General features: G+C 49.2%; 11 protein-coding genes across 11 annotated transcripts; 5 read left to right on the forward strand and 6 right to left on the reverse strand.

Moving 5' to 3' along the window:
- Positions 1 to 10: 10 nt before the first annotated feature.
- Positions 11 to 2985, forward strand: J7337_011617 (uncharacterized protein; the record flags this gene model as incomplete). Its single annotated transcript, XM_044829154.1, has 2 exons — positions 11 to 2324; positions 2375 to 2985. The coding sequence occupies 2 exons, from the start codon at positions 11 to 13 to the stop codon at positions 2983 to 2985; spliced, it is 2925 nt and encodes a 974-aa protein (XP_044675829.1).
- Positions 2986 to 3182: 197 nt separating this feature from the next.
- Positions 3183 to 4028, reverse strand: J7337_011618 (uncharacterized protein; the record flags this gene model as incomplete). The annotated part of the gene is made up of 1 exon (XM_044829155.1): positions 3183 to 4028. One exon carries the CDS (start codon positions 4026 to 4028, stop codon positions 3183 to 3185), a length of 846 nt encoding a protein of 281 aa, XP_044675830.1.
- A 1113-nt stretch (positions 4029 to 5141) lies between these two features.
- Positions 5142 to 6436, reverse strand: J7337_011619 (uncharacterized protein; the record flags this gene model as incomplete). The annotated part of the gene is made up of 3 exons (XM_044829156.1): positions 5142 to 5730; positions 5783 to 6138; positions 6236 to 6436. 3 exons carry the CDS (start codon positions 6434 to 6436, stop codon positions 5142 to 5144), a joined length of 1146 nt encoding a protein of 381 aa, XP_044675831.1.
- Positions 6437 to 8442: 2006 nt separating this feature from the next.
- Positions 8443 to 10746, reverse strand: J7337_011620 (uncharacterized protein; the record flags this gene model as incomplete). Its single annotated transcript, XM_044829157.1, has 1 exon — positions 8443 to 10746. The coding sequence occupies one exon, from the start codon at positions 10744 to 10746 to the stop codon at positions 8443 to 8445; it is 2304 nt and encodes a 767-aa protein (XP_044675832.1).
- Positions 10747 to 12107: 1361 nt separating this feature from the next.
- Positions 12108 to 12755, reverse strand: J7337_011621 (uncharacterized protein; the record flags this gene model as incomplete). The annotated part of the gene is made up of 1 exon (XM_044829158.1): positions 12108 to 12755. The coding sequence occupies one exon, from the start codon at positions 12753 to 12755 to the stop codon at positions 12108 to 12110; it is 648 nt and encodes a 215-aa protein (XP_044675833.1).
- A 1228-nt stretch (positions 12756 to 13983) lies between these two features.
- J7337_011622 (uncharacterized protein) lies at positions 13984 to 14847 on the forward strand (the record flags this gene model as incomplete). The annotated part of the gene is made up of 2 exons (XM_044829159.1): positions 13984 to 14181; positions 14233 to 14847. The coding sequence occupies 2 exons, from the start codon at positions 13984 to 13986 to the stop codon at positions 14845 to 14847; spliced, it is 813 nt and encodes a 270-aa protein (XP_044675834.1).
- Positions 14848 to 15479: 632 nt separating this feature from the next.
- On the forward strand, positions 15480 to 16357 carry J7337_011623 (uncharacterized protein; the record flags this gene model as incomplete). The annotated part of the gene is made up of 2 exons (XM_044829160.1): positions 15480 to 15613; positions 15865 to 16357. The coding sequence occupies 2 exons, from the start codon at positions 15480 to 15482 to the stop codon at positions 16355 to 16357; spliced, it is 627 nt and encodes a 208-aa protein (XP_044675835.1).
- Positions 16358 to 16932: 575 nt separating this feature from the next.
- Positions 16933 to 17856, forward strand: J7337_011624 (uncharacterized protein; the record flags this gene model as incomplete). Its single annotated transcript, XM_044829161.1, has 1 exon — positions 16933 to 17856. The coding sequence occupies one exon, from the start codon at positions 16933 to 16935 to the stop codon at positions 17854 to 17856; it is 924 nt and encodes a 307-aa protein (XP_044675836.1).
- Positions 17857 to 18091: 235 nt separating this feature from the next.
- On the reverse strand, positions 18092 to 19247 carry FIP1 (cleavage polyadenylation factor subunit fip1; the record flags this gene model as incomplete). The annotated part of the gene is made up of 4 exons (XM_044829162.1): positions 18092 to 18624; positions 18687 to 18919; positions 18979 to 19031; positions 19083 to 19247. The coding sequence occupies 4 exons, from the start codon at positions 19245 to 19247 to the stop codon at positions 18092 to 18094; spliced, it is 984 nt and encodes a 327-aa protein (XP_044675837.1).
- A 350-nt stretch (positions 19248 to 19597) lies between these two features.
- Positions 19598 to 21216, forward strand: J7337_011626 (uncharacterized protein; the record flags this gene model as incomplete). The annotated part of the gene is made up of 4 exons (XM_044829163.1): positions 19598 to 19668; positions 19809 to 20110; positions 20192 to 20369; positions 20415 to 21216. 4 exons carry the CDS (start codon positions 19598 to 19600, stop codon positions 21214 to 21216), a joined length of 1353 nt encoding a protein of 450 aa, XP_044675838.1.
- A 490-nt stretch (positions 21217 to 21706) lies between these two features.
- Positions 21707 to 22587, reverse strand: J7337_011627 (uncharacterized protein; the record flags this gene model as incomplete). The annotated part of the gene is made up of 2 exons (XM_044829164.1): positions 21707 to 22384; positions 22468 to 22587. 2 exons carry the CDS (start codon positions 22585 to 22587, stop codon positions 21707 to 21709), a joined length of 798 nt encoding a protein of 265 aa, XP_044675839.1.
- Between the last annotated feature and the right edge of the window lie 540 nt (positions 22588 to 23127).

Here is a 23127-nt window from a genome sequence, read left to right on the forward strand (position 1 = left end):
CACCATCGCTATGTACTCTCACCAGGCTGGCGTCAACGCGCGCTACGAGCCTCAAGCCACAGACGATGTATCGTGGGACACCAATTCGGGGAAGTTCCCCTCTGGCAAGAAAAGGACCTTTTATCGTCCTACAGCTCTAAGATGGTACTTTATCATCGGCCAGATCGCCTTTCTCCTGGCTGTCATGGGACTGGTCGTCTGGGCACTGATAGAAATGCCCAACTCAGATGGAACAGCAAAGATCATTCACAAGAGAAGCAACAATGACAGCCCCAATCTTCCACGAGACGATGCGGCAATGACTCCAGAAGTTGCAAGGCAAACAGTACTCGCAACAACTTATATCGTGAGCGACGTGTCTACTGTGGTTACTGTACCAGGCACGACCGGAAAGTATACCACAACGATCGAGACCACCGAGTACAGTACGCACTGGGATCTTACCACGACAGTAAAGGATGGCACGACAATGACGAGCGTAGACTATACCGTGATCCCAACCAAGGTCGTCACCGAGGTGGTCACCACCAGACCGGGAGAAGCAACAAAATCCGTCTTCACAAGTATCAGCGTGGGCTACTCGGTCGTCTATCCCTCCGGCTCCGACTCCGCTGCCCCTGGCACTATCAGTTACACAGAGGCTATAACGGTTACTCAGGCTTACTCTCTTCCGGGTGCGGTGACCACATATACGTCTACTCTGGAAGGGGATAGGACAGAGACTATTTACACCACTATCGTAGAGGATGGCGAGACAAAGACTCTGTCGCATGTCATCACCGAGGAGGCCCCGACTCAGTACGAAAGTGTGGGAGAGACGACAGCATCCGCTAGTACTTATGTCTCTTACGGTAAAATCACCATTACCTCTGTCTACACAGACCAGAAGCCTATTGGCAAGCCCAAGCCGACAGAAAAGGCGAAGCCCACGGTTATTGATGTCGTCACCGTCGAAGACGACCACACAGTGAAGAAAGTCGAGAAGCTGGACCCGACAACCTATGTCACCAAGGTCAAGGATATCGAGACGGTCGCGGTAGTTGTTTCTCAGGAAGGCCAAACATTTGTCAGCGAGATCGAAGCTTTCGAGACCACGGTCGACATTGTTGAGACTGGAGTTGACGGACTGCTCACGACTAACCAAGTCGTCTCAACTAAAGCCGCATCGTGGGCAACAATAACCAAGTCTGCTGCACCTACGACAATCATATCTACCAAGTCAACGGACAAACTCAAGACGATAACATCCGAACGAACAGATTCTTCAACGATAATATCGACAATTAAGGGGAAAACGAAAACATACGAGAAGACCACCACAATTGCTCCCACTGGCACTGATGATGCATCAGAAGCTGGAGCAACCGGGGGAGTAGTCAAGACTGTGGTTACGGTATATGAGCTCGATGCTGGAAAGTACTTCCTGGGAAAGTTTCTTCCTCCCATTCTTGCTGTCATGCTCTCGATTCCTGCGCGAGTAATCGACTACAACGCCCAACTCTTTCAGCCCTTCCACGCTTTGAACCGTGTTGACGGTGCTATGGGACCGGAGTCGATGAATCTTCACTTTGGTGGCTGGGCAGGGATCGTAGAGCCTTTCAATGGTCTTATCGATGGCCACCCTGTGCCATTCATTACGATGCTGATCGTTTTGTTCTCGGCGCTTCTGACACCTCTGGCAGTCGAAGCTGTTGGTTTCAAGTTGCACGGCCAGTGCAAAATCAACGCTTATGAGGGTTGTGCTCCAGCCTTGGGCGTCTCACCATTATCGTCACGCATCCTCCTTGCAGTTTTAGGTCTGATGGTCTTACTGCTCTGCGGCCTACTATTTTTCCTTCGAAACTTCCACACTGGGGTGTACGCAAATCCCTGGAGTGTTACAGGAGTTGCATCGCTGGCTTCAAACAGAGATATCAGGCCGCAGCAAGACTCTGAGCGAAGAATAGAAAAAGAGATGGCAGAGAAGCGATACGGCTTTGGATTCTTTGAGAACCGTGCAGGCCGGGCTGAGTACGGTATTGTTCTCTACGATGATGCTGGGGAGAACCTTCAGCATAACCATCCGTTATCAGAGTCTAGCTCTGTGGACGCGCAGGCAGTCAGAAAGGGGCGAAGGAACCCATTCCTCATGCTTGGCCTCGCGTGGCGTTTAGTGTTTCTTCTGTTCCTGCTTGGGTTGATGGTGTTTCTCCTATACTACCATCTTACACTTGATAAGTCGTCTTCCTTCAAGAACTTCATGAATAGCCAGACTTTTGGTGTCCGGTTCTTGTTCGCTGCTTTCGGTGTTATCATATCCTTCAGCTGGACTGCCTTCTTCATCAGTAAGTTTCCCTGACATATTACTCTCGAGCCTTAGGCTAATTCTATGAAGCTATCGCTATGGTTGTCCCTTATCAGGTCATGTCGCATGGCCCCCAGTCAGCATCCAACTCAGTCTTGCTCACGAGGCCCACGAACCCTTTCTCTGGTTTCTGGTCTGCCGTCAAGCATGGACAAATATTTCCTGGCCTGGTCGCTCTAATGGCCATTTTCTCCGAGTTCATGCCCATTCTTCTTGCCAACATCCCTTACTCGTTATCGCAGGTACGAGTCTCACACGATATCTGCGCACGACTTTCTGTTGGCATTTTGGCTCTGATGGCAATCACCATACTCCTCAGCTTCATTGTCCGCTGGCCTGATATGCCGGTAGATCCTCGCTCGATCGCTGGAGCTATGTATTACGTGAGCGAGAGCAATATGGTAGATCACTTTAGCGGCATGGCGGACATGGACGGGGAGGAGCGTAAGCAGCGTATTCGAGAATTAGGAGGAACATATTTGTATGGTGAGCTGACGACGCGAACGGGGGAGAAGAGGCCAGCTGTGGAATGGGATGATCATATGCTGGGCGTTGATCCTTCGATGTCGCAGCGGAGAAAAGATAATATCCAAGTCAGGCATGACAGCATTGATACAGGATACTACGGACATCGTTCATGATTTATGAATACACTATGAACTGGGAAATCATACTATACACGGTTTGGGCTGGCAGAATGGAACGGGCAACTTGGATATTATATGGAGCATTCTGGAGTTTCTTTAGGCAATAAAAAACATGATATTATTCTAAACTTCCTCGACGTGATTGTGATGCTAACACTTTTCGGTCTGACTAGTGAATATCTGACCTTTGCCTATTCCTCTTCCAACTCGGGGTAATATCGCCAGATCCCCTCTGAGTACTTCCTGCGCCTGTCACTCTGAAGGTATTTGCTGATATTGGGCCTCTCCTTGACAGCGTCATACAACCTGAAAACGCCATCGTATTCACCTGACTTCTTCAAAGCCTCAGTGGACTTAGGGAAGGCAAACTTGGTGCCATCAACAGCCTGGTGGGTTTTCAGTGAGTCAAAGAAGGACTTGATGGACATTTTGTAAGTGTCACTCACCTGGAAAAGGACGAGGTCTGCATAGGTCAAGCTGTCGCCATATAGCCATGGCCCCTCACCACTGGTTTTGGCATCAAGCACTCGCTGCATGTACTTGAAATACTTGGGGAGGCGCTCCTTGATGAAATATTGGGACTTTTTCTTGGACTCCTCCTTCTGGTCCTCGTAGTAGAGACTGATGGCGATAGGGTGATGAGTATCATGGAGTTCATTTACAAGACCATCCAGGATCGTCAAAACAATCTCATTGAGATGATACACGCCGTTTCCTTCTTTGGGAGCTAGACCGACCCTTGGAGCGACGTATAGAAGAATATTGGGCGTCTGAGAAATGAGAAGATCGCCGTGCTTGAGAGCTGGGGGAGCTAGAGCAGGTGGGTTGTGCTCATCGCCGATGTTGTCTGTAGAAGTAAGGCTTTTGACTGTATTCATGCCCTTCTCTATGTTTTGCGCAACGTCTGAGTAAGGAACACCAGCTTCTTCGAACACGAGGCGGACGAATTCGCCACGACCAGGAATGACTGGCCAGTAGATGAGCTCATAGGGAGCATCGTCATCAGTTTTGACACGCTTGGGATCTGGCTGAGACATGGTGATGATGCTTATTTAGGTGTTGATGCGAGAGTTGGAAGATGAAAGTGAGGAGAGTTGGAGTTATCAGAGAAATGATGTTAAAATACGATGGTCTCAAGGAAGGAAGCTCAGTTCAGCTCACCTGCGTCGGAGCGGATGCGGGATCGGCTGCGGAGGAGTGGGGGTCCATCCTCTCAATAATCAACCCTCTGTGTCAAGATGATGTAAGCATTATTTTAATGGTCTCTCACAATTGGAGTTATACGTCCTTTCTAGCTCCTCTACTGATACTTTACTCACTGCCCATTCGCATTGTGTCATAGGTACTCGGCCGATGGAGGATCCGGAGCTGAAGCCGGACGGCACGGGGCCGTCGGAGTGGGGTTGGAGAACAGGAGATCATGTCCAAAACGTCAGTGGTTTTGATGTCACTTTTTGGTTCACATGCAAGTATCTTTTTGCCTATTCGCAGCGCTCAATCACTTGATCGCGCGTTCCTGACGATGAGGGCATAACCGGGAATAAATACCTAACCTAGGCTGTCTTCACGAGATAACCCCTCGGGGGCAAGAAAACACCGAACCTTGATATAGGGTGTCAAAATAAACCAAGTAAAGACTCCCCTAAGCTTAGGCTAAATTTACCTGGAGATTTTTATCACTCAGGGTTGAGGTCTTGAGTTTTCTTTCCTCCCCTAGATAACCCCATCGCTCGCTGCAAGGACGACAAAATCTCCGATCTCTTGGCATTCGGGGGCATGAGGTCTAATACGATCAAGCTTTACCCATGCATGTAATTTGACTTTGAGCTAATGGAAACTCACGTGGTCGTGGATTGTCAATTGGCTACTAAGACAAGTATATCGCCGAGTTCCAGAAGAAGTTGCCTTTTCGTCATGGCCAGACCCGTCTTCTCTATACTCGGCGGGAGAAGAAGATGCCATTCAGCTTTGCAATGGGGATCAATAGTTGGGCAAAACGAAAAGTGTTTAATCATGTCGTGCTAAGTAAGTATAGCAAAGTTCTGTTTGAATCCTTTTTTTGATGCCTAGCCCATTCCAGCTTCGTAAAGCTTATCCAAATCCCACCCAAAGTTCAAGAACGCCAAACTATGTCAAATTATCATGCCTCGTCAATTTGTAGGCCAAGATCTAGGTTGTGGTCTTGGTGGCCACGTGTCCATCTCGAGTGACGACGCTCCACTATCTGAGCTCTTTTGTCGTCTAGCATCGTTGTATCCCCCTTCGATATCGATATGGTCGTCTTGTATCCTGACTCCTTTCGAGCTTCGTTGTAAACTATCGGCCCAGTTTCGGGAGTTCTTCTTGGGGCTGGTGACGACTGTGACAACTCCTGGAGCTGTGCCGGGTGGGTAAGCGTGAGAGTTCGTCTTGTTGTAGTAGCTGCTGCTCTTAGATCGGAACATGTTTCGGAATAGGGGTCGAAGTGCCGGTATGCTGCCGCAGATAACTCCAAGGTTGGCTTCTACGGCTGTCCAGATCCAAAGGTGGAAGCCCTGCCAGGTGACATCGTAGGTTTCATCGGTAACATAATGGGTGTAGTATGCGCGCATAGAAGCTGCGAAGACGACGATGAGGCCGAGAGAGAAGACGACAATGAGGGCCATTCGTTGGGAGAAAGGTAGTTTTAGGTGAAAGAGCGTTTGTAGAGGGAGGGCGCAGACAAGGAGATCAGTGATGACAGTGGTAATGGCTTGGCTCCTATAGATATATCGTTAGTGATTATCAGGAACAACTCGAAATGGTGACTTACAGTACACTGGGTCCTTCGGGACGGCAACTATCACCTCCGTCCAGCTTCCAGTATGCAGAGGTTGGGTTGCATTGTGTCCAAAGTACAATAAGGAAAATGAAGATGAGTGAGGTGACAAGAATCAGTGAGGCATAAGTCAAACGACGAAGCCAAGATTTGGCCGGAGCAATACGGAGATACGAGACGAGGATAGAGTTCTTTGCCAGGCCCGAGGAAAATAGAAAGAGTGTCTGAGCAGCGAGTGAAACCTTTCGACCATTTTCCGCCTGAGACTTCTTGAGATCCCAGACATGGATATTCCAGCCGTAGAGCTGAGCTGCAAGAATGACACAGACAGTGACACCAATACCAAACACCTAGAAGTCCCACAAGTCAGCATTGGAGATGATCATCGCAGGTTGCACATGCAGCCGAGGCTGGGTTGGGTTGGATTGGGTTGGGAGGGATATTTACCATGGCAGCCAGCATCAGCCAGTCGTCGAGTCCATGCTTGTTGACCTTGAATATGCGGACGTACAAACGGGCCATGAGTGTCAGAATGGCCACAGACATGATAGTGACCTCGACAATGAGCAGTGTAGGCCCACGGTGAACAGGGTTGACATAGTTTGGCGGGGGCCATGAGGCCATCACCTCTGGCGGTGGATTGCGCATATTGTCAGTGAGTCACTGGTATCGTGAGATCAAATCAAATGCACAAGACGATCGAGAAGAGAGAGGCCCGCGGCAGCGGGTGTCAGAAGAAGAGGGAGCATGATTATAACTACCTACCTTACTCTAGTGAGCTGATACAGAGAAGAGAGGGACGGTTCGCCGTTCGCCTCCGCGTCGACCCGCCTCCACGCATGGAACCGTAAAGGGCAAGTTGACACCCTTGAGATCCTCGTCGTCAAGCCCAAGAACCCAAGCCAAGACCCCAAGAGTGGATTATACCGTACCTTGCTTGCGAGCCTACGGCCTCGCGTGACGGCGGGTTCCTGGTGATGGCTAATGGCTTACAGAAGAGAATGGGAGGGTTTACGCTAGAAGACGCCATCGTCAGTGGTCGAATGCAAGAGCCAGGGGACCCTAGTTTAGCGGCTTGAAGAAAGAAAAAAAAAATCTCCAGAGCCAGGGGCCTAAGGGCTTCTCTCAGACTATCAGTGAGAGGCAGGCTAGACAAGGCACTAAAGAAATGGAAATGGCGTCCGGGCTTCGGGGGAAACCCACGGATTTTGACATTGAATTACTGCTCTGGACCAAGCTGCCGGGGCTAACGCTGGGGCCGAGGGGGGCTCTAGGGCCTTAGGCTATTCGAGGTTTGGCTTCCGGGCGGAGCAGATGCAGATCCACAGAGCAGGCGAGGCTTTTTAGTTACCTCAAACAGTCGGGTCGATTATCATTGAACGATCAGAGGCTGGGATGTCATAGCCGAGTAGCGAGGCCAGGGCAGGGCCTGAACCAACGGGCACTGGAAACTGCACTTGTTTCGCAGCTGGCTCAGCAGGTTTGGTTGAGGTCGGTCCGTTTTTTACGTTGGGTCTTGGGATCATTGGTTGTCGTTCTGACAGCTGTTGCATATAGCACAGATCTTATATGTACATCAGAAAAATTCTGTTGTTTGCTTTTTATGTATGTACGTATGTATGAATGTATTATCGGTTAATTGTAGATCCAACGTCTAACTATCGGGGAACTCTAACCGGTTCCCTCACTATCAATCAATCAGTCTGCATGCCATGTCAAGTTGTGTCACACACTCACACTTGAGAACAGACATGCAGTACATACTTTGATGCCATGTGGCCTTTCTGATCACTAGGGCCCAAAGCCTTATGACCTATTCAACGCCACGGATACCTAATTATGATAAAGAAATATACACATTAGGCAGGTGGTCTCATATACACGAGGTTCCAGAGCGCTGTTACTAACGCCACCGCACGTCAAAACCATCACCTACCTACCTACCTTACGTAGTCGTAGTATTGTCCTTCTCTGCAGGGCCAAGCTTCAAGTCAGCGGATGTCAAGGATGCAGCTGCAGCTGCCAGGGGTTAAACGTGAGAACTCTGCCTCTGGACCTGGGCCTGAACCTGGCATATCTAGCTCTTGGTATTTGCCAATTATTCGCTCGGGTCAACGTGACCTTGCTGACCGCAGAACCAATTAAATGGAATTACTGGCCTCTTCAGTCGAGTAGTCAGCATACGATGCTGATTACGAGAGTATCCCACATGGGAAATTCACCCATCGATAGCTTACGGTGATGGTCTGAGGAACTTTTATAGAGCACACTCATACTAGACTATGTGCAACTCAAGGTTTCCAACTATCGATGCCGAAATTGACGTTTACGTCAAAACAGGTCAGTGCAACACAAAATAATCTAGCTTGATCTAGAAGTTCATCTTGAAACGAGAACGTCTCTGAATAGAGTTCAAGTAGGTATATCCGCTCGGTCCGCGTTTCTCATAACGGCTAGTCTAGCTGAGTCCCGCCAGCTTGGGCCTGATACATATTGACAGCATGGCAAATGATGAAATGAAGATCGATTTACACAAGACATCTAGTCTTATAGTGATGAACACTTCTAATCCAAGATCGCTTAGTGTGCACGTTACGTGAAGTGGGTAGATCGTCATCTTGATTGTTTCATTGAGTGACATACCAGCACCAAAACTACCAAGAATAGGCCTCATCTAAGAACACATAGGCGCGGCATAAGGCGTTGCTCCTCACAATCTCAACAATGTCTCTACGCACTTCATCAGCCATAACGGGAGGTCCACACATGACAATCGCCAGCGCACCATCATCTGGCGCTCCAATCAGTTCTTGAGTCAAGATGCCCCTAAGACTCAAACGTTCCCCCACAACCGTTTCGACCTGTACACACCTTGGCAGATCAGCAAGAGCTGGTGTTAGGGCTGTGACGAGACCTTCCTTGCGGCTCGACCAGAAAAGTTTTGTTGTACCTGAAGCACCCTGCCGAAGATATGGGAGACAGGCTGTGACGCCAATACCTCCGGCAATAACCAAAATATCTTTGCAGTGTGAGAGTTGAGGTGAGATATGGCCAGAATGATGGTAGGGTCCTTCGACGATCACCCGAAGTTGAAGTGCTTCAGATTGTTGGCCAGATACCCGTGAGGCGAGCTTTTTGGTCATGCCCGTTCGGACCCGAGCATAGAAGACAGTAGATCTCCCCTCAGTTGCTAGCGCAACTGAAGTGTTCTGATTGACATTAACAGCCTTTTCAGCATCTGTCTCAGAACTAGGTGAGACTGTCACACTTTCTTCTTTGGCACCAGCTGTAGATGGCTGGTGGCTGTTCTCACTAGTCAATGAGCCAGAATGTGCGACGGAAAAGGGGTGAGTCTCCCAGAAACGCCACGAAAGTGTAGGGAAAGCAAGATACGCAACACCACCCTCCAGAGGCTTTCCATCAATCTCGATTCGGATGTACTCTCCGTCAACATCTGAAATGGTCGAGATGGCTGCCTTTCGGTTACCTTGCCGAGCCATGCGAACTAGTCGAACGACATGTTCGAGACCCCAAATACCTCCAGCCACGAATGCAAAGATCTCGTAGCCCCAATTGTACTCATAAAGATACCAAATATGGTAGTAGTATCCAATAATGAAGAGCAGGGCTAAGATTATGTGCGATCCAAGGAAGAACTCGTACATCTTCTGCCTGACTGGCAGCAGTGAGCAGGGTAATATCGCACAAGCTGCCACTGTTCCCACAATACCCCAGATCCAGTACTCGCGTATCAGCTCTTCTTCATAGGTGCCTTGAATGACGTAGTTTGCGAGAAGCATGGCAGAGTGAACGATCGTATGGAAGATAGCACAGTATCCAAGCCATCTATGCAGCAGGAGATACGTACTATGGCTCCAATCCGTGAAATAAAGAAGAATATTGTTGCGAGCTGAAAATAGGAACAATACCACGACGTTACCCATTGCCATGTCACCTGCGCGGTTGCCCACGGCGCTGATTGTCTGCATTTTGAGGGAGGCAAAGCCAGCCTGAGGTTGATGGACCGTATATGGTCCGAGCCAGAGCAAGATGTTGAGAGTGCTGATCAAGGCGATGTAGAGTGCCTGTCCCCTGTTGGGAACGTTGCCGGCGATAGTTGGCTCACAATGTCGCTTTCCAAACGCTGCTGGGACAACCAGAAATGATTGCCAGTAAGCCCATCCTCGACTCTTAGTCAGGCCGGGTATGAATCTCAACAGTGAGAGGATCGCTGGGAGGAAGATGGCCACGAGAGTGATGGTAAGAGTCATCGTTGTATGGCCAGCCTCATTGGCCTCAAAGTCGTAGAGATAGTTATACTGGAGTTGCCAATCCTCAGGACCGATGAAGCTGGTCTCGTTGAGGGGCTCTGTTCCGCCAGCGGTAATGGGCAAGGGACTTGACACATTGAAGGTTACTAGGCCTTCATGGGAAGATGTATCGTGGCCACCATGGCGCGGGAAAAGAGCAGTCCTCTTATGATGGCTACCGCTCTTGTGACCGGACGTCGAATTTGTGCTATGGGAAGCCATAGATTCGTCATCCCTGGCCGCAGCCAAAGCATCTTCATACGACATGACCGGAACATAATCGTATTTTCCAATGGTTCCTGTTCCAAGATGTGATGCCCAATAGTCTTCAATCAGGCTCATGGAAGGATTCCCTGCGAGGGGACAGTACGTGTCTATGCAAAGAGCCATAGTCTTAAGAAAGACATGGTCTTCCACAAAACAATCGGGCGGTGTCGTGACGGGGTTATGTGCTGTCCCATGATTCTCGGTCGACTCGGTAGGAGTACAGGAGAGTTGTTGTTTTCGGATAACTTGTCGACAGGCAAAGGAGCACGTTGGGTCATACATTGTCTTTCCCCAGCCAATGAGGCCTTTGCCATCGGCTTGGACGCCAGTGGCACATAGTGTTAGGAGGGCTGCAAGAGCCACTCGCTTTGATTGAGCCATAGTTGTTGGGATGTGATCCTTCAATTTGGGTGCACAGAGGTGGGCATCGAGAATCTTAAGTCTTTGCGAGTAGATGTCAGCTGGGGTAATAACACGCCACGGTGAGCAAGTTTTGTCTTGGCTAGGGGTCTATCTTACTCAATTTGAAGTGGAGGGGGGATGAATGATCTAGATCTGGTTTCTGTGAACTGGCTGGGATAACTATGATGCTCAAGGTTCAACTCTAAAGAAGCACGAAGTCAGGATGAATCAAGGTTTAATGAAAGGGCAGCTCTTTCATATGCTTGAAATAACTAAACTCTTGACCTAAAGTTTGTTGATCTTGAAAAAGATCGACAATGTTCATGTTGGTTGTGTCTGCTTCTGCAGGTAGTCACGATAAGCATAAAATTAACTCAGATTTAATGCCACCATCCCGCTCTTTAGCCAACAAATGCATGCTCTCTTGAGTGTAAGTGTCTGTCATCAATGGCCTGATAGGCTCGTTTATAGTGATCGAGACCGTTGAGCTGGGAATGCCTGTGGTCTTGGCACGGAATGAGCACGTTTGAGAAGGTTTCCCAATCTGGGGCACATCCTAGAATCTAGTGATGATTGGATCTTGTCTTGAAGAAACTCTTCGAGAAAGAGTATCTGGTGGAATCATTAATCCGGCCATCGCTTTTATGTTGTTCATATCGCCGTATAAGCGCTTATGATCTGGAAGTTCACATGCGTTTTGTTATGTTGCCCAGGGGTTATCCAGATATTGCAGGATTTCCGATTCCAAGAAGAATAAAGCCATAGGTTAAACAAACCTCTTTGTTTCGCTTCAACGACACCTCTTCTCAGCCTTATATAGCTCTCGATATATATACAGGGGTTGCTTTAGCACACCAAAATAATTGACCTTAGAAGTCGTGGCCTAGATCTCAATGTCCCAGCATCAGACCAAGCATATAAACACCCTAGAGAATTCCATGCGATCTTGGACCCTATCACTTTCTTCATGTTTACCAAGAACGACTACAAGTTAGAGGATATGATCTTCTGATTGATACGGTATCGTGGATTCTGTCGCCTAGTCATAAACCAGGAGAGATTAGCTACCCTTGAGTTGAGAATGAAGTTTGATCAACCCTGACAAAATAGTTTGCAGGCATTTCACAAAAGAGTATCAAGTCTTAATTGATCCCATTATTAATAATGCCTATTTACAGGTAAGAAGGTCTAAGAACTGCGAGTTGTCCAATCAGGGACGAACGAGAACTACCCAGCCAGCTGGTGCATCATCAGATTGAAGTTGAATATTCTATACAATGGGACTTCATCCAAGGACTGAATTTTATAGCCATTTTTCATTTGATAAGCACAGTGTCGTCTCAGCCTTCTCCCGCAGGGTTGTCGTCCGTACTTATAGGGGAACCCGGAGCCGTATCTGCTTTTGGCCGAAGAAGATAACACCAGTGGTATATATCTGGATCATTCGGCAACGTTTTCTGAGTCAAGACTTTGGCAAGGACCTCAACGTCGAATGGAAAGTCATCCAGGTCAAATCGGTAGGCTGAATAACTGAATGAGATCCAAACGCCACCATCTGCAAGACAACGCTTTATGCCAGCAGCCATCCGCCGCAGCGCCATTTCACCACCACATGAAATCGCATCGACCGTACTTTTGTCAACGATAAGATCAAACTTCTCGCACAGATCTAGTTGTGTAGCATCCTGCACATCATATCGCATTTGGATGTCTCCAAAAGCTTGCTCTTCGAGATCGCGACCTCGATCAATAGCGAGTGGTTCATAGTCGACGTTGAGAACATCGCGGAAGCCCCGTGACCGGAAATGATTCTGCAGGTCGCTCGTCCCGAAGCCAATGTGGAGGATGCGGGCCGTGGCCGGGTCAAGCCGGTCGAGAACGGGCTTGACGAGCGGCATGAAATCGGCCGACGGAAGAAGCCATTCGAAGGCTTTTTCGGACGAGAAGCGCTTGTGCCAGTAGCTTTGTTTCTCGAAATCGGAGGCCATCTTGAAGGCCAAGGCGCTGTGTGTGGTTTGGAAGATGCTTGGGGAGATGGGTATGGGTGGGATCTGTGGTGCGGATGCCATGGCTTTTTAACGTAGTATTTTCTGTTTAGTAGAGCCGCTTAGCTGAGTTATCGATCGAGGTCAGCAAGGTCCTTGCTCTGTGGTATCATGAGAATGTGGTTTTTTTGCACAAATCCTGGTTGTTGGTTCGTTATCTGGGCCCACAGACCTGGGACTGTTGGCCGTCATAGATGGGGCAACGCAGAAGGAGTTGGAAGCTTCATGTTGATGGTTTTTTTTCGGAGAGAAAGATGGATGCTAGCTAGATGGGCAAGTTCACAGTTGGAGACTGGCACTGCTTGCCGCTGTTGTCATGAGTGCCATTATCATTGTATAGAACTCTTCGAGAACAATGTCGTAACACGAGACTTGATAGCTGACCACTGTATTGTGAGCCTATACGTATCACGAAGCGCGCGTTAAAGGAGCGGTCTCCCATGAGGGAGATTATTGGATATACCTGATGCTCAGGAAGATATCACTAAGTTGGGCTGTCTTTTTTATAGAGCATAATTGTAGCGTGATTCGGGTCTAGTCTAGAATGAAATATAGAAGGAAAATGGAAACAGGGGCCCATTGTCTCCGAATAGATAAACATTAATTGCCGACTTCTGAAAGGACCCTTGATTGTCTTTATTCAACCAAGGTCGTGTACCTCTCCAAGTCAGATGACGTAGTCACGTCAACGTTTTTAATGGAGGACTTCCAGGGTGTTCCCTAGCAACCCCGTTTAGTTAGCCCGTCCCCTATTAATACCAGCCAATGGCGGTCATTTCCAGCCACATTCTAGAGCGAGGCGCTGTTTCAGCTCCGCCCCGGAATGCCGCGTCAACACCAAGGAATTGAATTCAAGCCAAGACAAGTCGTGAAGCGGCGGCTGACGAGGCGTCTGCTACCGAATGTCAGTCGGAGGAGGGGAACTTGGCTCAATAAATAAAGAAAGAAAAAAAAAAAAAAAACTGTCTTTTAACATTCACACTCTGGCTTTGCTCGCTTTTCATTGCTTCAAATCCATCTCTGTCGTTTATTGACTTTGCAACTCGAGTAAACACCCAATAGCGGCCATCCATCCACCCGCTTTCTAATAGGTCCTTACAATCAGTCGCAATTAGGTTCTCGCCCGTGAACCCGATTCAATAGCGAGTCTCAAACGGTCAAAGATATTGCCATGGCTCCGCACCCGGATCCTTCATCGCTGGCTTTGCGATATGCAGCTGAAAACACCATCAACACCATAACCAGACGCGACCTCCAGAACCCAACTCACACTCAGCAAGTCACATTGGGCATCATCGGCGTCTATGTCGTCGCTATCGCTATTCTATGGAACGTTCCCTACGTCCGCATGGTTCTCTGGCCCTTCAAAGTATGTACCCTAACACCAAACAGTCACCAAATCAACTACTGACATGCGCAGATGCTAGTCATCGCCTTTCACGAGTTTGGCCACGCCTTTACTGCTCTCCTCACAGGTGGACGTGTCAAGTCAATCAGTCTTGATCCGAACGAAGGTGGCGTGACTCATTTCTACGGCGGCAGTCAAGGCTTGACGCTTCCCGCTGGCTATCTCGGTTCTTCCATCATCGGCGCTTTACTCATCTTCTGCGGATTCAACATCGTCGCCAGTAAAATCGCTAGTATCGTGCTCGGCGTTTGCTTCCTGCTAACGCTCTGGTGGGGAAAGCGTGATTGGCTTACCATCGCGACTGTGCTTCTCGCCGTTGGACTCCTCATCGCTTGCTGGTTCATCGAACACGCCCAAGCGCTGCGCTTCGTCGTCCTATTCATCGGCGTCATGTCTTCCTTGTACAGTGTGTGGGATATTTGCGACGATCTGATCTTGCGCAAAGTCAACGAGTCCGACGCAAGTGTTTTCGCAAAGCGATATGGTGGCTCGTCGCAGTGCTGGGGCGTCATCTGGGGTATTATTTCGATTCTTTTCATGGCCGCTGGCATTGTTGCTGGCTTGGCAGCCTTTTCGCAATCCTTTGCCCAGCAAGAGAAGGACTCACAGAAGTTTATACCTACCTGAGGTACGAGATTGGTAATGCTTGATTGAGGCTATGACCAAATCTTGATGTTTGGTGGCTGTATACACACCTAGGCATGGAATCATTTGGAGATTGTAGCTGGTGCAGATCTTTTGAAACGTCTCGTTATGATAGCGACAATAGGTTGGATGGCCAGGCGGTGGTTTGAGCACAACTGTGTGCTACAAATATCCAGCGTATAGGAGCGTGTGTGAATTGATACCCCCTTGGAAGCCGATTCTTCCTTGCTACAGAAATAATAAAAACAGACACAATTACATCACAAAGATAGATCAGACCAATTTCGGAAATGTTTGCAATGGGGGTATGGCGTGGAATTGCATTCGGCAAACATGAGGTATCTCGCCAAATCAAGACGCCCACGATATGCCCCTATTCAGACACAGTCGGTCCTTTCATAACTCGTTTGAGTCTTACAGGCCGCTTGTAGTACCTCTGTGACCGTAGCAAAGCCATTCTCTAGCCTCATGAAACAAGAAAAGAGGTAGGTGGTCGCAATCAAGGGTAGAAACATTTATTAGCACCTCTACCACGACATGCTATAAATACTAGCTGTTCCTCCATGATATTCCAGCCGTTTTGCAACTTATTTACTCAGAAACAACCTTACAATATGTCCGGTAGCTATTCTATTCCCGGTACCTTTATCGGTCGACCAACGCAGCGAGAAGACTTCTCGCATGAAACTGCCACCGTGAGCCTCGCTGGAGAGAGCTACTTCTTCAGTGGCCCAGCAAGAAGTTACGGGTGAGTCAACAGACTGATAGCATTATACCTACCTACTGACATACGAGGAAGACGAGTTCACAGAGGGATGGGAGGTCGATCAAAGCTTGACTTTGATCATCAAAAGGGGCTCGACAAGACTGCATACATCATTCTTGGTCCCGATCCACACTTCTTCCAGTGTCGTCGTTATACTGAAGGGAATATTGCAGCACAAAGCAAGTGGTATTCTTTTTGTTGCGACTGACTTGACTGACCATCAAAACAGACAGTTCAGAGCTTGAGGATTATGGGGAGATCGCAGATCTCTACACAGAACATGATGTTGAGCGCCCATCATTCCTATATCTCGGCCCCAACAAGACTTTCTACACTCGTGTAGACGATGGAACTGAGGAGTGGGAGCTCCCTCAAGAGATAATCCGTGAAGGCTTGCAAGTGACACCCGACGCAGTTCGGTCTGCGGTCGACAGTCTTTGGCTTGGTGTTGGCGACGCTTGGGTTGCACAGTATCGGGACTCTCGCTTCAGATTCGACCTCAAGGGCCAATATGCCAACCTGGAGCCGGTTTTGCGTCAGAAACAAGACCAGGAGGTCTCTATCAATGCGCTGGCATTAAATGTGGCTGATGGAAAGTCTTATGTCTGTGTCTTTAACGATGGAGATGTCGTGTACGAGGCTGGTTCAGCTCGCTTTGATGGAAAGGAACTTGTGGCTTGGTGTGAGCAGAACTTCAGATTCACTCAGAGACTGAGGTTCGCTTAGGTCAGATGGAAGAGGATTGCTCGCTGTGAGCCGTATAGAGACGTACCGAAATGTAGAATGAATTGTGATAATCTATTCAGGACATGCGATGTGTTGATTGAGCCAATTATCGATAGCAAGCCAATAAGACAGACACTCTTTGGTTTGAACCAATGACCAACTGTACCTATACGTGCGATGGTCACTGGATCTGTTAAATATCACCTTGTCTTCAACCTCCATGACATCTATGTAGTCATTAAACAGGGATTTGTTTTCATCACAGATAAACAACTCTCGGCCTGAGCTACTCAACAAGGGTTGCACGATACGTAGTTCCTGGCTATAGAAATGATTTGGGTCAGCAACGCGGACTTGCCAATCCTTCCGGCTTCATTTTGCGTCAGATTCTCCGTCTTATGCGTAACGTTAGGTCTTACTCGGGCTGACTGTGAAATAAGAGATGTGGCAACCTGGTTACCCAGTGGATAAGCAAAGGCAATTGTCAAATGGAGCAATTCAGTACCTATAAAAAGATGCGATAGACTGAATGAGCCAGACCTTCGAGAAGTCGTTCACGACAAAACACTAAGAACATGTCTCATACTCGAACTATTTTTCAACTCGACTCTCAGCCAACGTGGTTTGAGAACATCACTCTCAGACCCAGCGGAACCATCTTGGCAACTCGCCTCGATGTCCCCGAGATCTGGGAAATTGATCCCGAGAAATCAACTGGCTTCAAGATCCTACGCATCCCCCTTCCAGATGACATGCCGAACCCAGCACTCACCGGCATCTGTTGTCTCAAACCTGATGTCTTCGCGGTAGCTGCAGGCTCATTTGACATGATCGGAGGTGCCAAACCTAAGCCTGGATCATGGAGTATTTGGGTCGCAGATCTCGCTGGTGAACAGGCAAAGGTGACCAAGATAGCCGATATGCCTGAGATTGGCATGATCAACGGCATAGCGACATGGAATGAAAACACTGCGCTCGTCACAGATTGCCTCTATGGCAAAGTATACAAGCTCAGTGTTGCCACAGGATCATACAACGTTGCTTTGGAAGACGACACATTTACAATTCCAGCTGATGCCTCTTTTCAAGTTGGCCTTAATGGTATCAAAATCCATCGCTTCTCAGAGCAAACTCATGTCTATTACACGGCGACAAGCCGTTTCTGTGTATACCGCGTACCCGTTACACAAGAAGCCCAGGCTGCAGGCCCTGTTGAAACGCTTGCGCCGGGACTTGTCGCGGATGATTTCGCTGTAGCTCGCGATGGGACCATGTACGTGTGCACCAACATATCCAACACGGTGGTACGAATCCCCGCTACTGGCGGAGACGCTGTCGTGGTGGCAGGCGAAGCAAAGGCGTTCGATGTCGCAGGCTCAACAGCGTGCGTGCTTGGTGAGGACGGGGGAGTTCTGTACGTTTCGACTTCTGGAGCAAATGCAGTGCCTGTGGATGGGAAGACAGAGCCAGCGAAGATCGTTGAAGTGAAGCTTAGCTAGTTTTTTTCTTCTTGGGTATAATCTGTAGGTACAGAGACAAGTTCAAGGCGTGTATTCAAGCCTACACTCAGTGATAACTCGTTCTTCAGAGTAGCTCGTGAAGAGAGCCAATCTATCATGGTCCCATGCCTATCGGCAAAATGCCCTAACGCCAGGTTCCCCCATTAACAAATCGACAAAGCCCATTAGTTTTGGTCTGTGGAAATTCAAAAGGGACGGCTTCAGAGAGAGGCCACTACCATCTCCCTCGACGTCCGCGACCCCCAAATCCTCCCCGGCCGCCGCCGCCGCCTCCACCTCCAGACATATTTTGATCATACCCAAAACCACCTTGATTGCCGCCGAAACCACCGCCAAAGTTGCCCCCTTGGCCACCCTGTGCTCCTTGTGCACCCGCTCCTCCAGCGTTTTGCATACCGGAGAACATGGCGTTCATCTGACTGGGATCCATTTGGCTCGGGTCCATACCTGATGCCATCATCTGCTGCATCATGGCTTGCATTTCAGGAGGCATGCCGTCCATTCCACCAGGCATCCCCCCTTGTTGAGCACCCGAGTTGCCGGCTCCTGGCATACCCATACCGCCCATCATCATCATGTTGAAGTCTTCCATCATCTTCTTATTGTTCTGGGCAAAGACATCAGCTCCGAATTCTCCCCGAACGGTCTCTTGCTTGGAAGCGTAAAGGGCCCATGTGAATTCATCGAAACCGTAGTTGAAGTAGTCGCTAATATCGGTACCGGGTTTCCGCCATGGCTTGTCACTGTCTGGTAGATCTTGAATTGCTCATATTAGTATTTGCGCGACAACAATCGGTAGTATTATTTACCTTCGTCAATGTTGACCTGAGTGATAGGCTTTCCTGTCCCAGGGTGGATCGGGTTTACGTTCACGTCTATCGTTGATTTAGATGCCGCAGCAGAAGTCTTGTCGGCGCTTGGCGCAGCAACGTTGACAGATGGTCGTGATTCGGAGTCCTTGCGTGCTGGCGCAGGTTGTGTTGGCACATCGCTTGACGCTGTTCTTTGAGGGATGTTTCGAATATCGCTGTACTTGGACTGTCTAAAGTTGGAAAGACTTGTTAGTGGCCTCCAAACCCGGCGCATGAAGGTATAGCGTACTGTGGTGGTGCTGGTTTTGTGCCATCTTTGCGCTCTGTGATGATGTCGATGTCCTGATAAATTATGTCAGTTGCTGTGTATTAGACATGTCGCAGATCGCATACTGAGTCGTCCTCATCAGAGTCATCGTCCTCATCCATAGCGGCACCCTCATCCTCTTCTTCGCCTTCTTCTAGATCATCTGCTTTTGGCTTCTTATCCTCTGGAGCTGCGGTCTCGGTCTTTGGCTCATCTGGCACATAAAAGTCATCCTCGTCGTCGATATCCATGTTTGCGATTCTGACAGTAAGAACTTGGCGAGTATAAAATTAAGTAGTTGCGACTAGAATTGGTCAATATCGAGTGTCGATGTGTAAGTACAAAGACGTCAAGCTCAAGCTCTCACAATAAAGCAGCTATTGGTCGCTCGGCGCCGCATTTCTCCGGAACTCGACTCACCGCAGCTCCAGGGACACTCACCGAGGCTCACCGAAGGCCAGAATGGTCCAAGCGCCATCTTCTCCAAGAAGCTTGGAGACTTTTCTGTCGTGTCGCGGCGTCAAAACACGGGCAGATCGCGTGAAATTAACTTTGTAGCCACTGTCGCATTCAATCAAAGGGCTTTGTTTTCGCCCTTAGTATGTCATTGATTCGTTCAGCAAGCGGCCCAGCAGGTGGTTTAAGCATCAACACTGGTGCTGCTAACGCCTTGTAAGCTCCACCCTCTAACAAAACAATCATTCACCATCATATCCACCCAACTCAGCACTACCTACCTACCCAACCTAACTCAGCTTGTTACCTTCATCTCCTCGAATTCTTCTTGCTGACCGGCGCACTCCATTACATAGCGGAACCGCCGCTTCTAAGCCCTCTGCCGCTGGTAGTCTCTTCGGTTCTTCTACAACCTCTACACCCACCGCCAACACAACAACAGCGCCAGGCGCAACAGGCACCATGTCTCTCTTTGGCAACGCTGCGCAAAAGCCTGCAACAGGCGGTCTGTTTGGACAGTCGACGGCAGCGACAACAACTACGCCTGCAGCTGGCGGCGGTCTCTTTGGCGCTGCCGGCGCAACAAACACTCAACAGACCCAGAGCACAGGTACTGGGCTCTTTGGCAACACTGCTACCAACAACACCCAACAACAAGGTCAGTAGCAGATTGGAACTGGTCTGTTTCGTCAGAAGCCACAAATCTCGGGAGCTCACTGGGGAAATTTAGGAACCACAGCGCAACCTACAACGACCGGCACCAGCCTCTTTGGCCAATCTACCCAAAATCAAACTCAGCAGCCTCAACAAACAGGCACAGGTCTGTTCGGCCAATCTACCGCAACAAATACACAAAGCAACACAGGAGGGCTTTTTGGCCAATCTCAGGCGAAGCCCGCTACAGGCACCAGTCTGTTGTGAGTTACTCAAAGCTCCTTGTAAAAACAGTCTCTAATTTTCAGCAGTGGTCAAACACAGCCTCAGCAGAACAACACCCTTGGTCAATCCACAAACCAAGTCTCAGCCGTTCAAATCAACTACGACAGCATCCGCCCCCGTACCCGCTTCGATGACCTCGCTAAGCCCGTACAAGATGAAATTGCGTTGCTGGACTTGGGTATCCAACGAGTTATCAAGATGCGAGACGAGATTGGCGAGTTTATGCCCCAGCACGAAAAGGATATTGAGCAACTGGGCTTAGACGTGAAATTTGTCGAGTCAAAGTTTCGAACTGTTCAAGTTGCCCTCAACAACGATATTCAGACCGTCAAGGCTCTCCAGGATCAAACCCGAAAGAACGCCGCCGATGCCCGACTATGCTTCCGAGGCGCCGATAACCTCAAACTCCCGACACACTATCACCAAACTGGTCTTTTCGCCAGCCAGGCTCCAGCTGCTGATTCTGGAGGCGCAAATGCTGCTTCGACACATGCGGACGCCCAAGATCTGATCACCTACTTCAACCGTATCTGTGACGATATTGAAAAGTACAAGGCTCGTCTCGATGAGTACCGAGGTGATATTGAGCGAGATATGCCTGGTGTTGAGAACGGCCTTTATGAGCAGATCCGAGCTCTACGCGACCGCAGCGCAGGCAGCGTAGTCGTCCAGGATCAACTGAACGAGGTTTTATTGGCGCTCAGAGATACGGGAAGCGCGATTGTTTCCCAGGCTGGACAGATTGCCGACACTCGAGAACGGCTATCGCGCCTCCAGGCTGGAATCGTGGACAGTGGAGTTTACGCCATGGGCATGAATGCGTAGGAGACGGCGGCATAAATGATAAGGAGGGAATGTGCTGCGGTAATATCAGTCTGTTGGACATTGCAAGAGTCCGTTTCATGTTTGAAGAAAGGGCCATAGAAGCATTATTTGGGCGAAGCGAAGGGGACGGGGTTCAACTGTAGCAGCATATTTAGTGAGGATACAACCTTACGACGTGTATGAATATTACTTGACAAAAGAAAAAGCTGCTGATGCCATGAGAATTGAAGGGGAAAGGTTGAGGGAAATCTGAGGATACCAAATTGTCCTGGCCATTTTCATGCTTTGAGCTTCACAGGGATACGAGACCAACATCACAGTGCTGATACAAATATGTCAAGTTCATTATCTGCCACGACCACGAAGATCGCGGACTTGGGTATCAAACCAATGCTGTGCTGTGAGATATATATATACATATACAAATGATCGCTGCGCCCTCTCCAAAATACTCTTTTTTGTTATCCTTGTGGAAGCATTTAGCGGCCAACTAGTAAGTCCCTTCTCCATCGCCGCCATCATCGCCATAATCGTCAAACTCGTCACCGCCGTCAAAGTAGTTCTCAGCGTCATAATCGCCCGCATCTTCGTCGTCGTAAACTTCATCCTGCTCTTCCTCTTCCATGCCTTCTTCGTCTTCAAGATCGCCAGCTTCGTCGCCTTCTTCTTCCTTGAGCGCCTGTAACCGTTCAAGGAGATTACGGCCTTGCATCTCGTCTTCGCCATCACCTCCCATACCAAAAGCTTCCTCTGCACTAGGAAGCGCGCTTACGCTGCTCAGCTCCAACTTCCGGCGCTTGAAGCCGCCTGGAAGACCACCGTCGTTGGCGGATGCAGCGTCGATGGTTTCGTAGAGTTCCAGGGGGAAGAGCTCGCGACATACTGGACGGTTGGACCAATCTGGAAGAGCACGTTCCTCGCGAACGAACTTATGGGAGTAGGTAGGCACGGCAGTAAAGGGGTCTAAAGAGGCCTTGCTCTTGATGCCGAAGCGGGCATTCTTCTGTGCCTGGCCGTAGTGTTTGCGAGGTGCTGTTGGATCATTGAGAGCTGTGCGCTTGGATGTGTATAGAGGAGATGCGTGGACTTGATGCCGTAGTAGGAGATAGTGTTGTACAGCTGCCTTTTCGTGCGAGGCGAGTTCTCGGGGAGTAGGGACGAGGTATGGCTGTTTGTAAGTCAGCGATGTCACACTGAGTCACAATTCTTGCGCTTTGAGATAGAGATAGAGCACAGAAGACAAGAACATACGGGAAATAGCTCAGATGGCCGCGCATCAGGTTCATCGCCTGTGTCCCAGGGCACATTAGGTCTTCCTCCTCTACCACCGCCGCGTCCACCACGGCCACCTCCTCGACCACCTCGAGACATTGGAGTGCGCGCGTGGAATGTGGTAGCTCTATCGAGGGTTCAGAGCCAATTCAAAGACCGGGGGGTATTTATATGGCGGGTCGAGTAAGGCTGACTGTGATTGTAGCTGTAGAGCTGACGTTACCATTCGCGATCGAGGTTTGACGCAGAATGATTTTTTGCGGGGTGTAAGTTAAGTTCGAGAAGAATGCGCCGGGCAGAAAAAAGAGAGGGCGGAATTTCTCCGCCATGACGATGCCCCGCTGAGCAGGCGTTGTTGTATTCTGCATTTTATTCTACAGAAACATCAAATGCCAGAGGATTAAAAAATGGATGTGTTTGAGCTAATCTGAGGGTTTGTATCTATATTTGTAGCCACAGAAATTCTAGATGCATCTCTTGACGGTCGATATGTTACGTGGTGTTCCCTTCAGGCTCCCTAGGCTACGTACCCCTCCGTGAACTTGCAGCTTACATCCACTGCAATCACCGACACGGATATCAACTACAACGACAATCAACCCTTGCCAACCTCGCTGTGTAGGTGTTTATCGGCATCAT

Source organism: Fusarium musae, chromosome 9 (assembly GCF_019915245.1).
Source record: "Fusarium musae strain F31 chromosome 9, whole genome shotgun sequence".
NCBI classification, from domain to species: domain Eukaryota; kingdom Fungi; phylum Ascomycota; class Sordariomycetes; order Hypocreales; family Nectriaceae; genus Fusarium; species Fusarium musae.